The sequence below is a fragment of the Hermetia illucens genome, chromosome 2 (assembly GCF_905115235.1).
Source record: "Hermetia illucens chromosome 2, iHerIll2.2.curated.20191125, whole genome shotgun sequence".
Taxonomy (NCBI): Eukaryota; Metazoa; Arthropoda; class Insecta; order Diptera; family Stratiomyidae; genus Hermetia; species Hermetia illucens.
In genome coordinates, this window is record NC_051850.1 from 132,305,268 (window position 1) to 132,331,861 (window position 26,594).

Consider the following 26,594-nt stretch of genomic DNA (forward strand, 5'->3'; position numbering starts at 1 on the left):
GGACAGAGAGCAGGCTAGTTTCCGCTTTCGATCCTCCTGTACCGATCACATCAACACCTTTTGGATCAGATCACCACTCCATCTGCTCTTCATCAATTTCAAGAAAGCTTTGTATAGGGTGAACAGGGATTGTATCTGGAATGCTCTACGCGGAATCAGCAGTTCAAAGAAGCGAATCAACATCATCATCAACGGCGCAACAACCGGTGTCCGATCTAGGCCTGCCTTAATAAGAAACTCCAGATATCCCGGTTTTGCGACGAGGTCCACCAATTCGATATCCCTAAAAGCTGTCTGACCTATGCCATCGTTCCATCTCAGGCAGGGTCTGCCTCGTCTTTTTTTTGTATCATAGATATTCCCCTTATAGACTTTCCAAGCTGGATCATCCTCATCCATACGGATTAAGTGACCCGTCCACCGTAACCTATTGATTCGAAATTTTATCCACAACCTAACGATCATGGTATCGCTCATAGATTTCGTCGTTATGTAGGCTACGGAATAGTCCATCCTCATGTAGGGGGCGAAAAAAGAAGCTAGTAGCTATTATCAAAGGGATACGTGATTGCGGAATATGTGCTACATCGAAGTAGAATCTCAGGGAAATTTGAAGTTCAAAATGGAGTTGCCCAGAATTGGATCTTATCACTGATTATTTTTTTTCCTGTTGTCGGTACTTCACGTTGCCTTGGCTGGAAGACGTGGAGGGGTTCAATGAATTTTGTCATCTTTCCTGGTTGAAGACATTTGTTTGCTCTCTCACCGAGTCATGGGCCTTTGCCAAATGGCTCTGGACTTTTAAGAGGAGGCAAGTAGGGTCGGACTGATAATAAACACCAACAAAACCAAGGTTCCTAGTATGATGAGTCGTCGCACTCTTCCTATCTACATTAAGAAAAAACATCGACGTTATTGATCAATTTGTATATTTAGGATGCAGTTGTTTCTGCAGACGGGGGCACGGTACTGGATATGGTTCGATGCATTAACAGCGTTAAGTCTGTCTCTGCTGTTTTGTTCAAAATTTAGAATTATTTCAATTATTGAAGTATTTCAATACTAAGTCGAGGCTGTTTCGCGCCATTGTTTTTTGCGGTGTTATTTTATGGGTGTAGTAAATGGAAAGCGACCACCATCAATTCATGTCTACGTTTTATCAGTGGCACAGTTTGGCCTAACACTTCCTTGGACAACATACGGATCACATATTAATGGAGGTGTTGATTAAAAGTGGCAGAAAGGGCGGTAACTCAATTGGTAGTTATGCCATGTAATCGAACCCACTACCTCAAAATATCTGACGGGTGGGTCGCCTTAGAACAATGTGGTGTAGAAGAGTGAAGGAGAAGTGCAAACTTTTCGAAAAATCGTGGAAAAACACTTCATTGTACATGGTTTTCGTGTATGTGTGTATGCAGGTGTGGCAAATTGCAATCGATTCGCCCGTCTAACGAAATGTGCCAGTGCTGTTCATGTTTTGATAGTGGATGTGATGCTACCCGCTGATGTCTGATGCGATTCCGCTTTCTCATTACATAGTGGACACGTATCATCGTGGAGAATCCCTATTCTGAACATATGTCCAGCTAGTGAATTATGGCCAATCAGAATGCCCACAATAGTTCTGCAAGTCTTCCTGCTTTTCCATAGGATAAATTTCAGAAAATGTTTGTTCGGTTTTGACAGGAAAAGCTTGGTGTGTCTGGCAGCTTTAAGAATGTGCCACCTGCTGTTATTCCAGTTTTAATAGCAGCATTAGCTAATGTGACTGGTACTCCAATTGTTGGTTCCAGTCCCGGGATGGGGGAGAATAAACCCTCATTTGTTAAGGCATCCGGGATTTCATTTCCCTCTACACCACAATGCCCAGATACCCAGAATAGTCCCACCGCATTGAATCTAGAAATAGATTTCAATCGGTTTCTATATTCCGGAGGTGATGGAAGGACTGCACAACGTCCACGATGGAACTTGACTATCGTTACAAATTGTGATGCGCCTACCATTCATTCATCATTCGCTCACCAATCTCTCAGGTTTCTGTTCTTAGGATCACATACACTTCAGGCTGGAAGACCGCATAATGAGGAAAAGCCCATTTTTAAGGATTTGTTTGCAAAACAAAACCATATTAAAATCGGTTCAATGTCTGTCTGTCCGTCTGTCTTTTTCATTTTTGTGAGGAGGTGGTAATCTTCAAAAGACACTGGTCTGGACACACCAGTGTGTGGGATTTTTACTCACTAAAACCACCTCCGACTCCCTCTCTGCCCCGCGGAAACACCATAAAGTATTACATCACGGGGCGGAGTCAGCTCACTTGCTTAGTCACCTTTCTTCTATATGCGGTACACGTGACTGCGTTTTTCTCCCCTCCTCTGCTTTTCGCAGTTTATTTTGGATAGATGCGATCATGCAGTTGCCCGCATCCCAATTTTCTTGATGTGATAGCCCTTTCGGCACCAGATTTTCTGGAACCGGCACCTCTCCTAAAGTCTCCCCTAGATTGCCCCTTTCTTCCACAAATCTCGGACAGTGGAAGAATACATGCTCTGGGTCCTCTGGGACTCCATCGCAATTTAGATAGTCGGGTGAGGTCTCCAATTTAAACCTGTGAAGGTATTGGAGATATCGTCCATGCCCCGTGAGAAACTGGGTGAGATTATAATTAATCTCACCTTATCGTCTCTCCAGCCACTCATTGATGGCAGGAATGAGCCTGTGAGGCCACCGCTCTTGCCATCTATTTATGGATCTCTCCCTCTCAGTCTTCTTCGTCCGCGATGAGGAAGAGGTTGGCTTCGCATTGTATATGCTCGCCATCTCATCGGCCAAGATGTCAATGGGCATCATTCCAGAGATGACGAATGCTGCATCATCTGCGACAGTCCTGAAGGCAGAGCATACCCTCAGGGCTGTCTTCCTGTAGACTGAACTCAGTTTGGTAGCGTTCCCTGACATCCGCAACGCCTCCCTCCAAACTGAGGTTGCATAGAGCATGATCGAGGTCACCATCCTGGTCATAAGCAATCTACAGGTATGCCGTGGCCCTCCCACGTTCGGCATCATCCTTGGCAGGGCCATACTTGCAGTTGATGATTTGTCGCAAACATACCGCACATGTTGCTTATAGCCAAGCTTCCTGTCTATCACCACCCCCAAGTATTTGATGGCCGGCTTGGAAGTGATGATATTTTTCCCGATTCTAATACAGGCGCAATTTCTCTTCCGGCGCTTAGTGATGAGGACCGCTTCCGTTTTTTTCTCCGCAAGTGTCAGAGCAGAGCTCTTTAGCCAACTTTTAACAGCACTGATTGACTTGCTTGAGTATAACTCAGTATCTTCGAGATGCTTTGCGACAACAACTAGTGCTATGTCGTCAGCGTAACCCACCATTGTGGCTTCCCTCGGAAGGGGAAGATTAAGTACATCGTTGTACATGGTGTTCCAAAGTAGTGGGTCCGTCTGTCTGTCTGTCATAGGCACTTTTCTCAGAAACGGCTATACCGATTGGCACGATATTTGGTGAGAAAGTGGGAACTGTGGACCCCCAGACATGCAGTGAGTGATACGTTGAGATTTAGGGGGGGTTCCCATACATGTAAAAGGGGGGTGAAAAAATTTTTTTCACCGAATATAGTCATGTGGGGCATCAAATGAAATGTCTCAATTAGTACTTTTCGAAGCCGGTCTTAGTTTTGAGATTTGTTAAACAGGCGGGGAGTCGGAGGGTTGGAAAGTGATGATTTCTTTAACGTTCCCATTCTCAGAAATTACCCAACCGAAAAATCTGAATTCATGAAGCTGCCTCTATATGGTGCCCAGGCCTCAAAATACTCTCCATATCGATATCTGTTCAAATTTAGTTAAAAATAGTATATTACCATATTTTTGGGGAAATTGAGTAGAACCCCCCTTAAGTTTATCCCAGATTTATAAAAGTTGGTAGTAGTATAAAATATAATATGAAGCATATTATCCCCAAGTTTGATCAAAATCATATTATTACTAACAAAGGTACAGTACCTCAAAGTTGACTTTACCCTGTAAAATTACTGCAATTAAATATCACACTAAAGTGGGTAGTCAGACATGCTAAATGCATATACATAACGGGCTACGTACAAATGGGATAGTTCTACACTCACAGAAGAATCAAACAAAACCTTTCATACCTGAAGCGCCCAGCTCCCGGTTTCCCGACTTGTTTGCTTTTTCAGGATGAGGTCCACAACTTCACTAACGCCAGCAAAAGGAGCACGCCAGCGAGATCACGAAAGTGTTCCTTATTAAACTTAGGCAGAGGTTCACACGTCTTTGTGCTATACATATGTATATATGCAAAACTTATTTCTATAAAGCCCTCTATACCCTTGGTTTTTAAATATTATTTTTATTTATTTTTGGAATCACCTGAAAAACCCCATATCATTCAAGAAGGTTGCGATAAATTCAAATATAAACTCTTTCATTTCAGATTCAGTTTTATCCAGCTTTAGAAATGGTCGCATTGTGCATCGGGCTCGAGGAGTCATGACCCGGCTATTCGACATAATCTGCAACTGCGCCAATTCAGCTACAGTTCCAGCCCAACGTCTATCAACCAAAAGATCTTCAAAAAATTAAAAGGAGCCTAGCTTTCTACAACCCATTATAATATGGAATAATGTCTCGTGAATTTTAAATCCATTTAGGTTATTTTTTTATTTAAATTAATATTAAGAGATAATCAATCAACGTTTCACGAAATTATCACATTCTTCCAGACAACCATTTAGTATTAATACCGGTTGGTATAAATGTTTGGCAATCCCACAAAAAAAACGTTTATAAATCAGTACGAAATTATAATAAAACGCAGGAAAAATGAGAAAAAAATCAATTAGATTATGTGATGTCTGTACCAAAACTATTTGTATATTTATTTTTACTCTACCCTTTTCTATGTACGATATATGTATTGGAAAAAGAATGGATTTGAATAAAACTAAACTACAATAAAGAGCTATTTTCCTTTATTAATAATTAAGGGTTTGCTTGTAGATGAGAATGAAGTGATGAACATTATGAGTCCGTGCAATGCATCTTCTTCTGCAGTGCGCGCTTACCAACAACTCAACTTTTTGGTTTTTTGCATGAGCAGTAGCAAAAGGAAGCTCTTTCAATAGTGCGTTCCCAACAAAAACTTAACTTCGTTATATTCGGCTTGATTCATCGCAGTAGAAAGCTCCTCCAACAGTGCGTCGCCAGCAAACTCTATTTTTTTTGTTGTGCTTGAGTGGTGGTAGAAGGAAGCTCCTTCGCCAGTGCGCCCTCAACAAACCCTCTATCTTCTGAGTTGTACTTTCGTGGTTGTAGGTAGTTCCTTCGATAGTGTTTCCTCGGCAAACTCTCTATTTTTTCAATTGAGGTTGAACGATCGCAGAAGGAAACTCCTTCAGCAGTGCGTCCTCAACAAGCTCTCTATTTTTCCTGTGGTGTTGAGTGGTCGTAGAAGAGAGCTCCTTCAGGTCACTTTAATGAAGTCTCCCACTTTCATCAAACACATCAAGGGAGAATCAAAAGATCCTAGATGCCCAGCAAGCGCGAGTTTTCAAAGTCGAGGAAATCCGAGAATCGCGGCGTAAAACTGTTGGCAGTGATAGCATTCATCGAATCGTTCATCAACTTTTGCCTCTTCTGTCAAACAAGCAACCCAGCGACAAGTCAAGGCTCGATCCAATGCTGGTGGAAATCTCGGTCCGATCACAGAGAAGACCTAAACGGAAGCAATGATTAATGGTACAAGCAGCGACTTGTTTGTGCCTATGCTTTTTGTCGGCCGGTGTAACCTCCTGGTCGATAGATCCAGTGCTGGGGTCCAGTGTAGTTAACTTGGGCTTAGTGCAGGCGAAAGTTTTCGACCTAAAGTATACCATCGTAAATTTATAAAAATTTGGAAAAATATGCGAGTCACAATCAGAGGGAGAAATCTGAGACTACTGTAACGAACTCAAAATAGCAAGCGAGTTGCAAGCTGATGACGTCAGTCGGGAGCTGAAAGGGATATACAACAACGCAGAAAGAGGGTTCAAGGTATTTGTTCGCTTGTGGGAAGCGGAATCCTGAAGTTAGGCGGTAAGTATATACCTGGTCTGGTGGCATCAGGGACAGTAGCTTATCTCAGCTACCGAGATGTACATATACGGCAAGAGGCTATGAAGAATCAGCAAGTCAAAATTGCGACCTTGACGCTCAATATCGTGAACCTAGAATACCATCAAGTCGAGGAACAAACCAATAAGCAAAAAAATCCATGCTTAGCCAAGAAATCTCGGAATTTTCTATGGAAATTAGGACCCCAGTAGCACACAAGCTCCGTAATATTCGGCGCGTAAAGGAGCTTATTGAGTATGTCTTCCGCATCAACAAAGAGGTCCCTGGGATAGTTCTGCCAGAACTAGCCAGACCAAAACACAGATCTTTGAGGCACATCCAGTATCAGCATGACTTCAAAATGAGCTGGTCTCCATAGAATACCTGATTCTTCTCGCCGATAAGGAAAGATTTAGGTAAGTAGCTGTTATCGTCACTCTCGACACAAAAAGCTATACCTGGGATCTTGGAGTAGCAGCGCCCTTTCGGGTATTGTTTACAGGGCCTGAGAATAAAAAGTTCTTCTTTGAGAAGGATGCTACGGAATCATCCCCCGCATTTATGAAGCTGGGCTAATTCGAACTGGACCCGAGTGCATAAAAGAAATTTTGCAGGGAAATAGCGAGTTACGCGACTGGTGTGAGTTGAAGCCTTGGGTCAATGGGGAGTATATCCGCTGTTTCGGCGATATCCTAGACGGCCTCTTCCATGGGCTACTCTGCTTGGGCGTTGGCCAAGCTCGCGCACTAGCTCCTGGATTTTAAATTTGATGACCGTGGTTGCTCTCGTTCCGAGTTGCCGAAACTTAACTGCGGAACGATGGGGTATTCTGACACAGAAAAAGCTAAAGAGTTAAAAATTATACTTACGTTGATGCTCACTTGGATTTATTAAGAACACTCGCGTTTCCACTTCTAAAAACTTTTATTACCAAAAAACAACATTATTCTACTTTTTGACAATTTTCTAATTAATCCTAATAAGCGAATTAAAGAGTGACCGCGCGTGATAAAGTGTTCTCGATTAGAACACTTTAGCTCTGTCCAGAGACTTCTTGAATACTAAAAATTAAAAGTAATGTCATTCTTTAATTCACCTATCTTTGACCCTTCCGTGTTTACATATTGATTCGAAAGTGTTCTTGTACACAAGACAATAACACTTGTTTATTATTATGTATTTTGTTGTTTGTGGCAAATCGACACCTGCTGTTGGGTTGCGAAGTGATGACACGGAAGAGAGTCATGTCGAGGCCTAATACACCATTTGACAAGTAACATGCTGATGCAATGACGGAAAAGAATATCGCTATGTCTAAACAGGCTATTTGCATAGCCTGTGATGTAACGACGGAAGAGGTTAAATGCGCAAGCAGACTTGTTTTCATTGGGCTGGCTCCAAACATGCGGCTGCTGGAGAAAATTTGGCCAAATTGCTTAAACATCCGCCATGTAAAACCCAAAATTGGAGTTATATTCAAGGGAGAAACCGATCGTATTCCGATCAATTGCAATGGTACTGATCTGGAAATAAAGTTTCCAGATACGCTGCTAGAATTAAATTACTGAACTCTGGATACGGTCTCATTTAAAGTTCGAGAGTTCCGTGGGCCATCACCGTTAAGTGGACAAAAGTCTATGACATTCCAACCTCACGTTTTGATTCATGACTGAACGGGATTAAACTCCTAATTTCAAAAACCCAAACCGAAATGTTTGAAGGAATCTCCTGGCTCAGGCCGTCCTTCAATCCTTTCATGGGTTTGGTTATCTAGTTCGCTTGTTTGGGGACAAGATGATTGCCTTCGGCTGTTCCTTCAAAGGCTGTTTACCTGGTAACGAGACATCGAAACAGTGAAATAAAAGAAGATACAACATTGTAAGAAAAATAAATGTAAATCAATCACTTTGTAATAAAAATCTTTTACAAACAGAATTAAAGGTTTCGTGGGAGTTTTTTCAGCATTTTATGGATCTCCGGATGGCTCTAGTTGTTAGAGCGCTGAGCTGTCGTAGCAGAAGGTCGCGGTTCAAGTCTAACTGGTGGCCGAGAGATTTGTTATTGTGACTGGATGTCGGACACCCAGTCGACTCAGCTGTGAATGGGTATCTGAGTCAAATCAAGGTAATAATCCCCGGCGAGCGCAATGCTAACCAATATTGCCTCCTACAGTGTTCTGTAGTGTACCGTTATGAATGTTATGTTCTAACATACTTCAAGGCCTTGTGGGGTTGTTGGGCTAACCATTATTATTATTATTCCGGAGGTAGACATCTCATCCCCGAACAAGCGAACTGGATATCCAAATCGGTGGGAGGGTCGAAGGACGGCATAAGCAGGAGATTTCCACAAACACCCTTCTCCGTGAAAGGTGGGGAGGTTTGCGTTGATCGGCAAAGATATCGCGACAATCAGTAACTGTCTTCATACCGAGCACTTTGTATGGTTGATACAGCCGGGAAAGTGCTAGCAAAGTTCATCAGAAATAGACACGCTGAAGAGATACATGCTACTTGAGACTTATCTCCAAGGAAGTTCGACTTTAGAGTAGGGAGATCCACATTTGATGCTGTCATTCAAGTCGAGGATGCCGTTGATTGAGCGGAGGCATATAACCGTCGAGCTCGACGGGTGGTACTCCTCGTAACGCTTGATCCGAAATGCCTTCAATTTCTAGGCACACCAGACTTACACCTGCCAAGCTATGTGTCTCTTACGGATATTCAGGGATTATCTGAAGAATTGCTAGAGGCTCAGAGCAGAATTGAAGTCACGTTGGAGGTAGCGCAGGGATCCATCCTAAGGCTGCACCTGTGGAAGACTTCCTACGATAGTCTGTTTGAACTTGACATGCCAGAAGACTAAAGAGATAATTCCGACAATGCATCCCATATCGATTGGCGGGTCGATAATCGAGCCAAAACCAATTGTACATAAGACTGACTATTAACTTTACGATGAGCAGCTGGAGTTTCGGCGTTTAGTGAGCTAATGGTAAATGTTGGGGGTCCTACGTCTAGCAGGCAATGTCTTCTGATAAATTAAACGCAGTCTGTTCTGTTCTACCGCACATAGGTATAGTCTGACGGCCTTGGCAAGGAAGTACATCGTAAGTGGCTTGCCTAGTACCTGCGTACCGTACCGTAATCCCATTGCTCTTCTTGCTATCGAGCGTAAAATTACATAAAATCGCAAAGGAGAAGAGCTAATGGAGGAGGTTGCTCGTGAAGAACGGAAATATGACTGACTATGCTAGACTAAGAATGCAACCGTTTTTATAATCCTTAAAAGCCATTCGACAGGGCAAACATAGAGAACATCAGAAGTACAACACATAAGTTCAAATGAACTGCTAGAAGGATATGACCTCGCGCCAAACTTTCTTGGATGAACTGAATTTAAAATTCAAAGTGCAGTTTTCTACAAATAGTCAATAAACAACAATTATGCTATGTTTTTTCTTGGTATCCGCTCGGTTCGTGATTTTCAGAAAAGACGTAACCTCTGATAATCATAGAGAGGAACTACAAAATCAAGGTTCTTAATCTGATGAATTACCATACTTCTTTATTCACGGTTGGGTATGAGTTAAAATATTAATTAACGCTATGGTACGTTGTTTCGATGTCACACACTCAGTCTAGCCGGCCCAGATCTTCAGTCTGTGGCCGCCACGGAGAATATTGGCTCCCCTATCCTATATCCAATAATGTCACTGAGGTCGTCAAAGAGTTATTGGTTTAGTGTCCTCACACTGTCTCTAGTTAGAGCTGGGTAATTGCAAAGAGAATGCCTCATACTCTCTTCCTTCTCACTGACTCTGAATAGTAGGATTTGCCGAGAATGCCCATACTCTCTTCCTTCTCACTGTCTCTGAATAGTAGGGTTTGCCGAGTCTGTAGGTGTGGTTCCCTATTGGTCAGAGTTCGTGCAAATCGTTGTAATCTTGTACAAGATGTTGCCTACATTGCTCAGCGTGTCTCTGCGAAGCTCCATCTACTTGCGAGATTTTGTCACTGAGTAATGGTAAAAATTACTATGTTGCGTTTGGGGCTCGTATCATGGCCCTATCATCGACATGCCTTCAGTATTGTCGCCGATACTCCAGTCTAGAACGCACTATCATATTCTGGAAGGCCGTACGATTTGATCACCCTGTGTATATCCGAGAATACTCTCCGTCCTGAATTCGAGATCATAATTGATCCGTCGATTCTATTCTATTGTGGTCAGTTCCATGGGGAAATTTCGCTTCAAAATCTAGGCTGTTAGTGTGGCTGTAGGACTTCGCAGCTTAGCATCCTCGCTCATTGAGTCCGTTCAATGGACTCAAGCGTATTTAATATGTAATTTCAAGGGGAGAAGGTGTAGGAGTACAATAAGAGCATCTAGCAAGCAAGACTGCTAAGCCTCAGTAACACCTGGGCTTGCCAGTCACAAGCCTGGAAGATACGTTGGGACGAACCATGGCTGTGTATGTTCAGAAAACAATCTTCGGTCGAGGACCCCAGAATGGACTTCTTGCTGACAGTAAGTACTCATGTCCGTCAACATGAATCATTTGTATATCGCTTAGCTTGTCAGTTACCGGCTGATTTTGTTTCTCCATAATGAAGGTAAAAACATGTGTGTCAATCAGCGAACTAATATACGAAAAGCAGTATCGTTCTTTTCCACCCATTGCTAGTTACCTGTAGTATCTCATTCATAATTAAATGGAAATCAAAAGAAAATTTTAACATGTGAAGAAAAGGTTTAACAAGTAAAGAAAAGGCTCCTGTATGACATGCAATGGATTTGTCACCCTATCTTAATGTGTAACCTATCAACCTGCAACTGACACTCCCGTCTTCCACAGTCCTATGCCGACAAAGTTCTTCGTTCAGAATTGTGTCCCCCCTCCTCTATAGCCTGCAATGCATCGCGACGGCAAGTGATTGATCAATGCCGAGGGATTATACTTTCCCCAAAAGAAGACCAAACTGCTGGTGGAATAGTTAACTGCCTGATCTTCGGTCAGAGTGTCATCGAGCCAGACTAGTGAACCAGAGATTGACTAGGTGGTGAAGTAGAACCTGAAGCTGCGAAGAAAGATAGACTGTTTCAAACAAATCTAGGCAGAGGCGAGAAGCGCCTATAGGGTTGTAATTGAGATAAAGCCATTAAACTGGCCGCTAAGTCGAGATCAGGCATATTTGTATTGTATGAAGCATACTTGGTGAATGGAATCTTTTCCGGGACATGGAAATACCAAATACTGTTGCCTAAACCTAGTAAGCCTCCTGGTGAATCATCTCCCTACAGATCTATATGTCTATTGGATACTACGAGGAAAATGCTAGAGCGAATAATCTATAACAGATTGCTTCCGGCTGTAGAGTGTCTGGGAGGTTTATCAGACCGACAGTTAAGCTTCCGCACAGCCAGATCGACATCATTAAACTGGCCACAAGCTTAGCTGAAAATGCGATGTACATAAAGGATGGCACTAGCAAGTATTGTGCAGTGATTACCCTTGATGTGCAAAATACATTCAACTCGACCAGTTGGAACCTTATAAGGACGTTTTTGGCCTACCCAGTTACTTCACTGAGCTTGTCGACAGCTATTTAATAGATAGAAAACTCTGGTACGACGCAGACACTGTACCCAGAGAATGCATTGCCTCCGCTGGTGTGCCACAGGGCTCTGTGCTCGGATCGTTATTGTGGAACATCGTTTATAAGGATATCCTCAAAATCCCAGTGGCTCAAGGCACAGTAGGTGGTTATGCCGATGAAATAGAAGTGACTTTGGTTGCAAAGTATTCCGTAGATGTTGAAATGTATTCATCTAAAGCAATCACTGCTATAAAGAAGTCGATAAAAGATGCACGTGTTGCACTCGCGGAGAAAGACAGAGGCGGTGCTTATCACGAAGAGGAAGGAAACCACTGCAGAATGATGTTAGGCGGAATTTCAAGCAGCATTTGCAATATGTTTTTACTAAGGTATCCAATGTTAGACCATCCTAACATGGAAAGCAAGGCAAGGCTGATGCCAAATGCTGATGGTTTGGGGCGCTTTACGCAGCGCCAGTTTGGGCAACTACACTGCATGTCACATGGATTGCTCACAAGATGAGTGCGGTTTACAGAAAGAGTATGCTTTAGTTTTAGAACCATCTCAGATGACGCCTAGGCAGTGTCGATCAATATTTTAGCTGATGAGATCATGCGCATCTATGATGGATCCGTTCCTTTCTCCGATTGGTACGTGAAAAACGCCAAAAGGGAGGCATCGTTAAGTTAAAAACAATGGGAATGAGCGGAATGGACTGATGAAGCATGAAGGTGTGGACGTAGAGAATCGTAAATATCTCTATAAATGTTCTCTTCTATTGTCGTTGAATCACAAAGAAATGGAAGAACCTAGAGAAGACATTGGGGGGAACAGCAACACCAGCTGCCTAATTGGGAAAATACTTGCGTGCTAGTGGAATGCAGTTATCGATATAGTGGGGCGGACTCAGTGCAGGTTGAGAGACGCAGAGAAGGCGAGGAACACGTGGTTGCATATGCAATTGATGGGCGAAGGGAAAGGTAAAAGCCATGTGCACCCCACGACGTAATTCTGTGTGATGATTTCGCGAGGAGGACGATAGCAGTTAGGTGATGGTTTTAATGAGTAAAAATCCAACAAGAAGATTTCCACCTTTGGAAAGAAGACGATGATGGCTAGCCAATCTTCCCTACCCAAACGGTCTTAGGACCACCTTCGATGGAGTTGGCCGCTAAGATTGCTTGCAGGTACTAATTTATTATAGTTCCATTAAAACACTCCAAGAAAGAACCACATCGTACAAACTTTGATTATTAACTCTTGGAATCGGTCCAGGCTACAATATTTGCTTCCACAAGCACTCCTGTAGAATCGTAGGTTGGGTCTTTGGCATTTTCGCTTCCTTAGATGAATATTCTGCAAGAGCTGACCCTAGTGCAGAATACTTCAAAGTTTTGCGTATTGCCGCTGACCGAGAAAACTGTTGTACTCAGTATGGCTTTCACCGGGGTTAGAAGCTTGTCCCCACCTTCCACGCAAGCCCAATATCTCTATACATTACCACGACTGTTGGTGGAACAATGCCTACGTTGTCCTTCTCAATAAGCTTCATTTTCTTTTGCATTGCCTTCTTATGGGTCGGATTAGAGCCATCCCAGGTTCACGGTCCTCGGTGTGATACAGACGCGCTGGCCGCAGTCGTGTTTCTAGTTTCTTCTATCATGAGAGTTGCTGTACTCTCGTTTCTCTTCTCTGTAAGTACTAATTGCAGGCTTTCCGTTGAAGGAGAGACAATGCTTCCAACAGATTTCTTCCTGGGGAAACATGCCTTCCATAGATTTTTCTTGGGGAATATGATTCTCAAATTCAAAGTCTTGACAAGTCAATTTTCCCTAGTTTCGATTTCATACTAGCCGAAGACGGCTTTGCAGTTTTTTACCACGGCAGAGGCAAATCGTCAGATGCTGCCTCACCTCTCCCTTGGATTTAGGACCCCGCAATCCTCAAAAAAAAAATCGATTGGTGTCCTAGGGGACGTGATATACAACAAAAGAAAGAAACAGTGGAGTTTTTTTGTTCTGTTAAATGCCACCTTTTGTTTTTAAAAAAGCAAATCTTCAACCGCTGAAGAAGCGTTCAACTTTTCAATTGTTTATAATGTTATCTTGAAAGTTACGTTGATTTCTCTAACTATTTAAATATACTGAATACTGAAAGCTTGACGGAAAATCTGCGAGGTATGTTTCTTTGGTTTATACCAATCACCCAGAAATGCTACCATCCACAAAACGTTTGCCTTCGATAAACACTTTTCAGTTGTTTGTGGCTGTTGAGAGCTTTATTTAACACTTGCGCAATGTTGTTACTACCTACCGTCTTCTTACCAGTTGCTACAAGCGGCAAGCTTCCTCCAAACCGGCTTCAGATAGTAAACTTCAACATCTCAGATACTCCTCCACGTATTGAACAGTTTCCATTCAGGAACGTGCCTTAGTGCTTGGTGTGGTTTTTCAAAGTTTGGTTGCATCTGAATCCGAAGAAAATATCTAACTTCAGTTAGGATTCTATCTTTGGAGTGTTGACACTCACTCACCTGAATTGGACGGTCTTCTTCGTGGGTACAGTGATTGGAGCTACTATCGCACATCTACAGTGATTGGTAGATGCTCTCATAGTGTGGATAGTGCATATTGACGGTTAAGTGTTTTGCGTTAAAGATAGATGTAACCTTTGTGGATGCTTTCTCTTGATGTGGTAAAGTCGACAATTACGTACTGTTCCATTTCGGTTTTTGGTCGTTTTGCATTTAGTGGAAAAAAGTGTGGAAAAGTGTTAAGAGTTTTTTAATAGTTCGCGTGTATCGTACATTTTCCGACAAGTCTAGAAAGCTGCGAATTCGGTTCAATTTTGCGTTAGTGGCAGTAGCAAAAAAGTTTAAATATATTCTGTTTGGTTTGCGGATATTTACACAAATCTACGCACTTAGTTCTGAATCCGAGTTAGTGTAAAAGTAAGAAAATTTGAAAGTGTTGAGGATATCTGGTGGATAAATGGTACCTTTATAACAATTATACTTGTATACGCTTATTGTAAGAGTTAAGATACAGAAATACACTTGCTGCGGGAGTGCACGTTTTTGTATCGGTCCAAATTGCATGCATTCGAATTCTATTCAAAACTAGTGAATATTAGCGCTGCAAGGCAATCTGAATATCATACGTTTAAGTGCAGCACGAGTTGAAGTCCCAATACTGACATATTTTGATACTCAGCATCTACAGAGTGGCTGCGGTACCTCCACATAAATAACGACATAAAGTCAACAGCTCTGTGGGATTAGTAATCGTAAGCAAAAAGTGGATAATTTTGCAATCTCCAAGATTTTCATCATTCTCTCGACAACAACGTAGCATAGTTACCTCGACGGTAAGTCTCTATGGCTTTCCAGTTGTGGTTTTTTATTATTTTTTCTTTTATTTTTATTCGATTATAACTTTATTGCTATGGTTATCTAAATTGGTCACAGGTTTAACTCGGGCGAATGGCATTCCAGATTGGGTTATTGGTTTGAAACGAGAAAGCATTTGACCGGAGAACTTTGCTGGAATGTTGCCTGTGTGGATTGAAAAAGTTGAAAATCCCAGAAATGAGATTTAATAATTCTGGGCTAGATGTGCATAACGGAAAATATTTTTTGATAAGGTGAAATCAATTTCGAGGAAGGCCAGATGTGTATCTCCTTTCCCTAGATTATATGTTTCAATCCATCAATCAATGTGCGATATATATTTGGGCTTATCATGAACGGTTTGACGGATAAATTGGACTATGGTATCCAGGATACATGACATCCAATTGCGTTCATTCGAGTGACACTGGCTTTGTTTTGTTAAAGAAAATTTTATTAGCAATCTGTTATCTGCTTTGATTCCCATTCCTCCTTGGCTCTCTTGATACTAGACGGCTTTGTGTTTTGCTTTCATAACGTGGCTAAGAATTTTTCTGCAGTCTAATCTTTTCCGCTTAGCTATTGGTTTATCATATGAGTCATTCCATAAATCGCTGTTAGAATTGATTGCTTCCCCCTTCTTTCACTGCCCTCCTTGTACCATTCGCACTACACTAGAATGCAATAATGTTTTTCGGAAAATGAAGTCAAAATCTATGCCTCCAGCCCGTATAGTAGTATGGGTTATAATGTTAGTTTAGATTCGAGATTTATTTTTCGGTTGTTGATTTCATCCTTTTCGTTGCAGCCCTTAGAAACCAATGCTTCAAGCAATGGAAAAGTCGCCACATATTCAAGATTAGGTTTTCTTGTAGTCATATTTCGTCTGATTCTTGCCAATTTCTGTAGTTTCATGCTCTTGTTTCCATTGACCTTAAATTCGAACAATTTTACGATTGACTTGAGTCTAGACGTAGAAGTTTTTTACGCATTTCATATGATAATGTGATCAACATCCGTTACAAGTTAGATAAATTTAAATTAGATGTATTCTCATAGTGTGAGCGTATACCAGTTCTCAATTTTAGCACCGAGTCCATTCAGAACTCACTGGTGAGCCCCCGTTGCATTCTGGCTTGGAGTACTGGGTGGTTTCTGGATACTTTCCTATTGCGTAAAGGATTCGAAATTTGACGGGTTATTCTAGTGTTGAACATTTTTTTTTGATTTTTTTTTATCTTCTTAAATATTTAGATAGACGATACATTCAAGAATAACTTTGTAAAATATTGGGTTGGGGAAAAAGAAATGCCGTATTTTGTCAATAGATGGCGACGCTTAAACATATCTTGTGTTGTACTTATCGCATCGGATCATACTATACGGCGATTTGCAGACGACAATCTGTCCTACAGTGTCTTTTTGACAGTGTTGTGATCATACGTTTCAGTCTCAAGTTATAGCGCGCCAAAGATGGAGTCTACCAAGCAAGAAATTCGTCATATTTTACGTTTTTACTACCTGAGAGGTAAAAATGCAACGAAGGCGGCCGGAAGAATTTGTGAAGTTTATGGGCCCGATACCGTAACGATTCGAACGGCACAGTGCTGGGTCGATCGATTTCGTTCTGGTGTAGTGGATGCCGAAGGTACACCCCGTACTGGTAGGCCAATCGTCGTAGAAACCGATAAAATCGGTGAAATCATCCAAGTAGTTCGGCATGTGAGCATTCGCTCGATTGGCCAGGAACTGGGTATAGACCATAGAACCGTTTGGAACCATTTGTAGAAGAATGGATTCCAAAGAAAGCTGGATGTTTGGGTGCCATACGAGTTGACGCAAAAAAATCTCTTGGACCGAATCAACGCCTGCGACACACTGCTGAAACGGAATGAATTCGACCCATTTTTGAAGCGGATGGTGACTTGTGATGAAAAGTGGATCACGGACGACAACCTCAAGCGAAAAACATCGTGGCCGAAGCGCGGCGAGCCGGCCCAAACCTTCGCCAAGCCTGGATTGACGGCCAGGGAGGTTTTGCTGTGCGTTTGGTGGGATTGGAAGGGAATCATTCACTATGAGCTGCTCACTATGGCCAGACCCTCAATTTGGTCCTCTACTGTGAGCAACTCGACCGTTTGAAGCTGGCGATTGACCAGAAGCGGCCAGAATTGGTCATTAGGAATGGCGTTGGGTTACACCAGGAAAACGCTAGACCCGCTAGAAGCTACGGGGGCTCAGATGGGATGTCCTATTGCACCCACCGTATAGTCCGGACCTGACACCAAGTGATTACCATTTCTTCCGGTCCATGTACAACGCTCTTGGTGCTACTAAGTTGGCCTCAAGAGAGGCTTGCGAAAACTGGCTGTCTGAGTTTTTTGCAAATAAAGAGGGGAGGGGGGGGGGGGTTTGTTTAAATCGGATAATTCTTAGTATGTTAAATAAAGCGTCAAATTTCGATCCACGGTGTAAGACAGAGCAAAATTTGATGACAAATGGGTTCATTCGATTTTTTTTTAAGTTATGGAACAATAAACAACTTTCACGCACTTAAAATTTGAAAACAAATTATTCAATTTTGGGAGAACTTCCGGGTACGCTACGTTTAAAAGATTGTAAAATTTCCAAAATTCGAAATTTTAGGTTAAATTTAGGTGCGCGCTGTAGATTTTCACCAAAACTAAAGAAATATTTTTGTTGAAGTGATTACCGGTCATTTGGAAAACCTACTACCCCGGAAGATTATTTCGTCCCATTTGCTTTTTTCTATTTTTTATGGACATGAAATTTTAATTTTAAGGACTTAATAAAGAAGCAGTAAATTTTAATTTGAAATAATAAATCTCGTTTTTCCTATTCGCTAGTGTTGACTTTTATTTTGCAAATACTGATATTTCAGGAACCATTTGCTCGCTTCATCATTGCTAACAAGTGATGATTTCACCTGTCAGCACTGGTGAAGATATACTGCTTAAACCAGCAACTGATTACTTCATACACTGACGGATCCCTCACAGCAGAGGGAGCGGGTGCCGGTATCATTGTTCCAAAGAAAATGTACTTCGAGCCAATGGGCAGGTACACTAGCATATTCCAGGTGGAAATATACACCATATACAGATGTGCTTCCTTTAATCTCCAAAGGAACTACAGAGGGCAGAACATTCTCACCGATAGCTAAGCAGCGATCAAAGCACTTAAGTCCGACCAGGTGAACTCTAAACTGGTATGGGAATGCCTTGAGAAACTGAATACGTTCGGCTCGTCCAATAAGGTCTGGATATTCTGAGTTCCAGGCCATGCTGGACGAACTAGCCAAGTAGGGGGCAGGGACCCCTTTACATGGGCCAGAACATTTCTGTGGAATCGGAAACGGTTTCATGGCTATGACTCTAAGAAACGAAGAGGAACGGTTGAAGGAACTATACAGGGGTTACCCATGCGCACAAAGGATTGCTTAAACCTCACCAAAAAGAACTTCCGGCAATTCTCACTGTCGGCTAAACTATCACCTAGGTAAGCTAAGGATATCTACGAGCACTGCCTGCAGGTTTTGTGAGGAGTGTGACGAAATTTCTATACACGTCCTGGGACAGTGTTCAGCACTTGCGCAAAGTAGGTCGAGGCATCTGGGGGAACACTTAATACCAGATGCAAAGTTGAGAGATCTAAAAGTAGGGAACATACTAAAGTTCCTGACCGTTATAGGCCGGCTTGAGATACCATGATCAATAGGTAAACTATAACCAGTAAAAGGGGCACAATAGTTCTTTAAGGATGCGGTGCGACTTCCCCTTAACCGAATAATAATAATACCACTGATGAAGGGAACAAGTGGTTCCCGAAATATCGGTATTTGCAAAATAAAACTCAGCACGTGCGAATAGGAAAAACGAGTTTTGTTATAACAAATAATTAATCGCTAGAAACACCGCGTAATTATATCCAGAACAAATTTTAAGTCGATAGCTTATATAGTTTCCCTTTTATAGCAGTTTTAAAGTGATACCCTGGTTTACCCATTTAGCACTAGAATAACCCAATAAGTCAACTGTTCTGGAGTATAAGGTATATACGTCCCAATGGCTTAGTGGTTGGAGCAAAAATTTGTCACAGTGGAAGGGCGCAGTTCAAACCTGCTGCTGGTGCAGGAATTGGTATTTTATTCTGGATGCCGAACATCAGTAGGATTATGCGTCAAAGAAGGTCAAAGTTAAATAAAGGTAATAATACAAGGCTAGCGCAATGTGGTATATCAGGCAATATTAATTCCTAGTGTATCGTTACGGTCTAGAAATGAAATGATTTAACACTCTTCCAGGTTATTTATTAACTTTACCTAATACTAGCACTAAGTGCGAAGCATTTAGGCTCGGATGATCCTACCTACTTAAAAGATGAAGGGATTGGTAATGGCGGCCGACGGTAGGCTAATGGGAGAACTCCCTACAATATCGATCACGTATGCAGAATAGTGTATTTCTGCATGGTTCGAACCAGACTTGAAAGCCCCAGGACATCAAGTGAAGCCATGAGGGATTTAGTTCAATACCTGTAGTTGATAATATTATGGGAACTACAACCACACGCTTTTATGGAGGATAGCAACCGTCTTGTCAATTAACACGCTGGTTGTGTGGTGTATGGCGATCAGTTAAAACTTACCGGTGCTAATACATGCTGTAAGCAGAACTATCAAATACTGCCTTCTGTTTACACCGGTAAACCGGACATGTTTCCATGATCAGCCCAGGCTTGTATGGAAGATTTTGATCGATCACCTTACCTACAGCATTATAGCCATAACAGTTGAATCCAAAATGAGATGGCCCAGCGTCTCTAACGCCAAACCACAATTTCTACACTGGTTTTTCTCCTCCTTTTTATAAGCTTGGGAGGCGATTATGCCGTCCTGAATGTTCACATGAATTACTCCATTTCAAGAAAGAACTCCTCAGTACACAGACATCTGTTCGTAAGATGCAGACCGAGAAATGGCTGACAGAGCCTACTTGGCGATGATGTTGTATCGCAACGTCAACCACACCCTGCTTCTAATGTCACGAGGGAGGTTCAAGTTCTCCACGGCAGAGTTCAGCACCAACTTCACATGTCTCAAAAATTCGAACAGTAGAGCATCCTTCAGATCTCTAGCATGGCTCCCTTGCACAATTCTGTCTTTCTTTTTAGAAGTTTCTCTCGGTTATAACCTAGATGTGGAGGTTAGCAATGCTATGCCCGCTACGCGGCTCGTGATGAACTTTGCGAATGATTTGGATTCAACATTTGTTTAACCCAAATTCCATCTGAATATAACCGCTAAACGTGTCTATTATTCGCAACGGACTCCTAAGGTGGTAATCAGTATCAGCGTAGAGCTTGATGTCGTCTAAGTACATCAAGTGTGTCAGCCCGCACTTGGAACCTAGGCCGTATTTCTGTTCAGTGCCATACAGAACTTGATGAACTTAATGAATCCCTTGGAAGATGCCTCTCCGTATGCGGATGGGCTCCAAGATGGTGATACTCTCAGATTAACGCACTGATAACATGATGTGTCATCCTTCCATGACTGTCGCCAAAAGCTTTACTAGTTCCAGGACAATGCGACAGTTGACCGACAGTTAAACCCAGCGGTGAAACAGCGTCATAATCTCGGGTGCTCTGGCGTCCAGGACCAGGATTACTGCATATAATCCAAGCAAACGGCACTAAAATAGGTTAACTTTTCAAACCAATACATACTAGCTACGGTTGCTATATTAGGTTTGCCATCTGAAATAATGTTAGAGCATTACAATGATCCAAAACACACAGCCAGGGTAGTTAAGGAATAATAATAATAATAATAATCGTTGGCACAATGGGTCTCCTTTAATGTCAAAAGGGTTCTTGCTCAGTCAGCTCGGAACCCGGATGTAAATCTGATAAAACTCTTGCGGGCATACGTCGAATAGGAGCTATGCAAAGGGAAGTAAAAGGCAAGGACCTCAGGAATTACATAAAGGATATCTGGAGGTTTATTTCTGTATAAGTTACCGAAAAACTTATAGGATTAAAGAAAAGTAAACCTCTCTGAAAACCTAATGGTCACCACACAAAATATAAATAAAATAATCGTTGACGCAATAATCCAATTGGATCCGTCCCTTGTAGTTTGTTAGAGCACTTTATTCAAGACCGTAACGGTACACTACAGGATTACGTTACCCTGTAGGAGGTAATGGGGTCAGCATTGCACTCGCCCGAGATTATAACCCTGATTTGACTCAGGTACTCATTCACAGCTGAGTCGACTGGTATCCGACGTCAAATCACGATACAAATTCCACTGCCACCAATGAGATTTGAACCGCGACCTTCGCTACGACAGCCTTATGCTCTAACCACTCAGCTATCCGGACCAATAGTTTATTAAAAGTAACTGCCCAACTTTTTAATTGGTTGACTATATATATGGTTGGCATTTGCCCCTTGGTGGGGTATAACGTGTCAACCACACTCACGTGCCATCGTTCATTGTTACCTGAAATGCCATTTATTCCCCCCCCCCCCCACGACTTCCCGAGATGCTCGCACTCTTTCTCTACGGTTCTGCGCCTAGTGCCCTCGAGGCGGTCCACCCGTCGGCCATCTTGGGGGTCATGGCTTCCACTGCATGGCATAGGTCGTAATGCAATTGTCGCTACTTCTTATTGAGTGCCAGGTCTGTGCACTGACCAAATTGTTCGTTTGCGATAGTGCCAGCTTCCGATGATACGACGCAGACAGGTATTTCCGAAACTTGCAACTTTTGGGTAGCAGTGGAGTTCACTTTGCATGTGCTACACCCATATAGCAGCACAGAAAGAACACTAGCGCAGTCTCAACTAGTCTCAACTTAATTTTGGTATTCCAAATTTTCAGATTTTAGACAGGCCGCGCAGATTTTAAACAGAAAGCGGATCTAGCTCTGTTAATGCGTCGGCAATATTCATTAACTGTCCGGAGAAACCACGCTTCCTAAGTATACAAGTTGTTCGACACCTTCGATTCTCTGCCCATTAATGCAGATAGGGAGAGTGCGTTGACCCGTCGGACTGAGAACTCTCCAACTCTACTCCAACTAGAACTCTATTTTCCTCACTTGCTAAATCCAGAGCCATTTGGCCAAGGTCCACGATCCGGTGGGAGTGCAAATAGATGTCATCGCTGTCGTTGACGAGGGGCTTAAGGAAAGATTTCATTGTCCATTAAATTCCTCCACGTCCCGCGGACAAGGAAGCGATAACAAGAAGAAATAATATCGGTGACAGAATGCAAGCCTGCTTTGCACTTTAAGATCCTGAGAGATTTTTGCGCCGTCTTATGTCGCTCTGCTAATAGCTATTAGTTTCTCTGGAATGCCCTTCTTGCGGAGAGCACTCCAGATGCACTTCCTGTTCACGCTATCGAAAGCTTTCTCAAAATCGATGAAGATAATCTATCATAGTCCGTTTTCGATAGCCGAAAGTCGTTGCCGTGAGGTCAGTCCCCTATCCGAAGCATTGTTGAAGTTTCGGTAGCAATAAAGTTTTAAAATTTGCAGGTTGCTAGCCTACCAATTCCAACAAGCAGGGGAGGCTTGTTGTGTACTCGCAGGGCAAATTGTATCATAAGCGGCATGCAAATTCTTCACAGGAAAGATCAATCGCCTGCCTGCATCCAATAACATGTAATATGGGCAAGTTTATGGGGGTCAAGGAACGATTTGGTCAAATTTCGCAGCAACATTCGAAAATTATTAATAGATCAAATTTGGAATTGGATCAATTGTTAGTAAGTAAAATTGATAAAAAGACTTGAAGGAATGGATCCGCCAATCTTCCTTCCTGACAACTTCAAGTATACTTCGCCGCAATTTTACAGAATTCATCAGTTTTTACGAAGGACATGAAGCAGTTTCTTCACGGTTAAAAATTTAATGTCCTGCAGTAATTTATTGTAGCAAAGTTTTTGTTCTCGCTGCAAGGACAATAGTGCACATATCATCAGTTAATCTTTTATGACTGACTTTATCGAACCATTTTGCGCTAATGTAAAGGATTGTTCCAGACTGCTTTTTCATATTTCATTCCATTGTAATAGAAGTCAATGACTTGCGGATTGTTTCTATGCCTTTAAGCCAAATGTTGCGGATAATCCTTTTCCAACTTATCCGGAGGACGATTATTTTTTCAATTGCAATTTTCTTCATGTAATCTCCTTTATTTATCTGCTAGATGTCGGGTTCTGTCACAAGCTGGTGCTACCTTAAATCTTATACTAATTGCTTGAGGCGAGTTTTATTTTCTTACATTTTACAGGTTTGCATTGACAATTAGCTGTAAGGATTGCATAATGCTTATGTGGATAGTCATGTACAAGTCGGTTGAATTAACTGAATTTATGCTGTGTTTTGGTCACATATATGTACGTATATATTGTACATATAATACATATAAATATGTAATAAGGACTTGTCTAGGATCTAAGGGGGTCATCCCGTGTGAAGGCCGTTTTTTTTGCCTTTTTTTGAAAAATTATTTTGAAGGACTGGATGAAGATAAAAACGTGATTTTTTCACCATATGTTTATTGATATCTCTAGCATATGTGATAATTTTTTTAGTTTGATATCGTTGCTAGTTTTCGGAATACGTGTCAATTTATGCACCCATCTTCAAAAAAAGGTGTTTTTCTGTTGCCACGCTGGAGGGCGCTGTGTTCATCTGAGAAAAAAAAAACTAAACGGCATTTTAAGGGGGGGGGTAAGGTCAAATCGTACAAAAAAAGCCATGTTTTTGTGATTTTTTTTCTAACGACACAGTTAAAATTTATTTACTCAACCAATGGTACATTAAAGTATGACATTCGAAGAATGTTTCATCAAATTTTTACAAAGAAATATTAAAAAATACGGCAATGGCAGCAATTGTTCGGACGTGTCTCGAAAAAAAGTTGAATTGCGGTGCCCCTCATAACTTGGTGCTGGATCATTTGAAATCAAAAAATCAAAGTTCATTCGTTAGATAATAGTTTTCCCCAGGTAACGCTGTCGAGTTTTTTTTTTTCCCAATTTTTTTTAATTTTTTCGAACACTTTAAAGTGAAAAACACAATTTTGTGGAAAAAAATCGGCTAATTTGTTATTGCAAAATCAAAATTATGAATAAAAAAAAAAAAAAAACTCGACAGCGTTACCTCGTAAATGATGTACAGAAATAGTGTTTAAAATTTCAAAAGGATCGGTGCAGTAGTTTTGGAGTTATCAGGGGCACCGACTTTGAAAACGTGAGTTGTGGGAAAAACGCTTTAAAGTTTTAATCACAAAAAAATCTAGTTAAAACGTTTATAAGCGAATTTTATCGACATACCTCACACTGAGTCATCAATGCCAGGTCCATAGAGGATGTTGCTATCATCGATGATGTCTAATGCATTTTTTGCTCCTGCCTACGAAGAATCCTGCCTTTTTTGGTTTGTCGTTCAGCTTCAGCTCGGAGCGTTGGGGTTGGTTCGGGTATAGGTACAAAAATCCGGCAGGTATAAAAATACTCATAACTTCGTCAATTTTGCTCCAATTGACTTGAAAATTTAACACAATATTCTTCAGATATTACGGATTGAATTTCGAAAATAAAAAAAAAATGGAAAAAAAAAAAATTAAATACCCTACCCCCCCCTTAATGTGGACAATATTTCACGGTCCGCAAACTAGGATTATTAGAAAATATTAAAAGGTAAATTTTTGGTGGGCTTTTAAAGTTAATATTTTGGATTTTGGTGTTTTTCTACGGATTTTGGAATGCCATGCCAATCCTCCATTGAAATTAATTACAGCCAGAAAAGTGGCTATTTCTACGACCTTGGCCCCAGAATGAAGGTGTAGAGGAGCGAAAGTTCAGATCAATGCATTTAACGACTCATTATTATTCCGGGTCTCTGCTTCTAAACATCTGTTCAACAGACCATCTCGTGACAAATCTTCGTAGATTGGTTTGATGACTGTTTGAACTTCTTCAGTCAAAGTATAGCTTGAAAGCCTTTCAGTGCTCACTCTAGACTGGATTATCCTTTTTATTCCAAACAGCAAATAAGTTTAGACAATTGATTGGTTTTCCATCTTTTTATATTTATACCTGTGTTCGAATTTATAAGGCTCAGGTAAAAAACTAACAGGTAAAAAAAGATTCGATGCTCTTTCTCATCGAGTACTCTAGCCGCGGCTGCAAACTCCTTAACTGTTTAACCCTGTACTTTCTGAACGACTCGGAATATCGGAAAATCCCTTTGCCCACATGTTCTCCACTATATACAGATCCAATTCATGCAAAAAAAAATCGATTTCTCTAACCCGACACACGGGATGACCCCCTTAATGTTTTCATTAAACAAAAATTGTGGTTAGCTTCACCATAAAGGATTCTCATTTAGTTGATTTTCTGCGAGGTATTTATGAGTTATCTTGCCAAAAATGCAACTTTTTATTATTTGCCAAATGTTTGCAATGAGCTGCAAGTCCTCTATTTAAATGGCACCGTAAGGTTTTTAAGAATCAAGGTTTTATTTTTCCAATGAGAAAAATTCCGATGAGTTGATATTTCTACCTACACAAATTCTTCAAGGCGTGAAAAAGTCATGTTTTTAATATTCAAAAGTTTCCATAGCAGTATATTGGTGGAAGCAAATATCCACAACCACATATGCTTCCTAGATCCAACTTCTATGTTAGCTGTTTTGTTGAAAATTCCAAGAAACCGTTTTTATTTAAATTGATGTTCGATTTATCTTTAAGTCATTCGGTTCTATCTAGTATAATCTGATGCATTACCATCTTAAATGTATTATTAAGTCTGCCTAGTCTGTAATTCGTAGATCACAATGTGAATAGTGATGAAGCACATTCAGTACATATGAGAATGATATCGCTTTGTATGTATCAGCATAACATTTGAATACTGATCACCTTCACTATATGCTGGAATTAAATATTTCCTGGAAGCTTTCTTATCCAATATTTTTGTTTTGAGAATGTAAGATAAAACTATACATATTAATAGAGATTATGTTTGCGGTCGGATTGGGGCATAAGCCGAACTATTCCGCCCAATTTCAAATAAATTGAATAGAAAAGAAGCTTCAAATGCGTGCAGTAATGCAGCCTGCACTGGTGATCTAGGGGTCCCCTGACTGTGGTATTTTTTAAATTGTTTAGCATAAGGCACTGACATTGAAGTAATCTCATATAAAATTAGAAATACAATTGAATTCTTAATCTGACATTGAACAATTGGTAATTCCGCATTTTTGGAGAACTTCCAAATTCAAAGTTTCGCGGAAGAATTCTGTTTTGGTGTCATCAAACCTGGTAAACGGTTCATCAATCGAGATACTTGGCGATGGAATGATGGTGTGTGAATGAAGCCCCAAGAGCAGACCCGTGGGGAGAAAATCTGAGCCCGGGGTG

At 41.3% G+C, this 26,594-nt stretch overlaps 2 protein-coding genes across 4 annotated transcripts in view; both read left to right on the forward strand.

The window, feature by feature from the left end:
* Positions 1–5,002, forward strand: part of LOC119648332 — a 45,091-nt gene extending 40,089 nt beyond the window's left edge. Inside the window, exon 3 of the mRNA XM_038050026.1 lies at positions 4,481–5,002. Within this exon, the coding sequence (XP_037905954.1) occupies positions 4,481–4,629 (149 nt within the window). The 3' untranslated portion in view covers positions 4,630–5,002. The remainder of the gene's footprint in view (positions 1–4,480) is intronic.
* Positions 5,003–14,119: 9,117 nt separating this feature from the next.
* LOC119648246 (brain-specific angiogenesis inhibitor 1-associated protein 2) overlaps positions 14,120–26,594 on the forward strand; it is a 328,844-nt gene continuing 316,369 nt past the window's right edge. For 2 of the 3 annotated variants that reach the window (XM_038049885.1, XM_038049884.1), the window contains exon 1: positions 14,120–15,104. The gene's annotated coding sequence lies outside the window, so the exon portion shown is untranslated. The remainder of the gene's footprint in view (positions 15,105–26,594) is intronic. The other variant, XM_038049883.1, reaches the window with a different exon arrangement.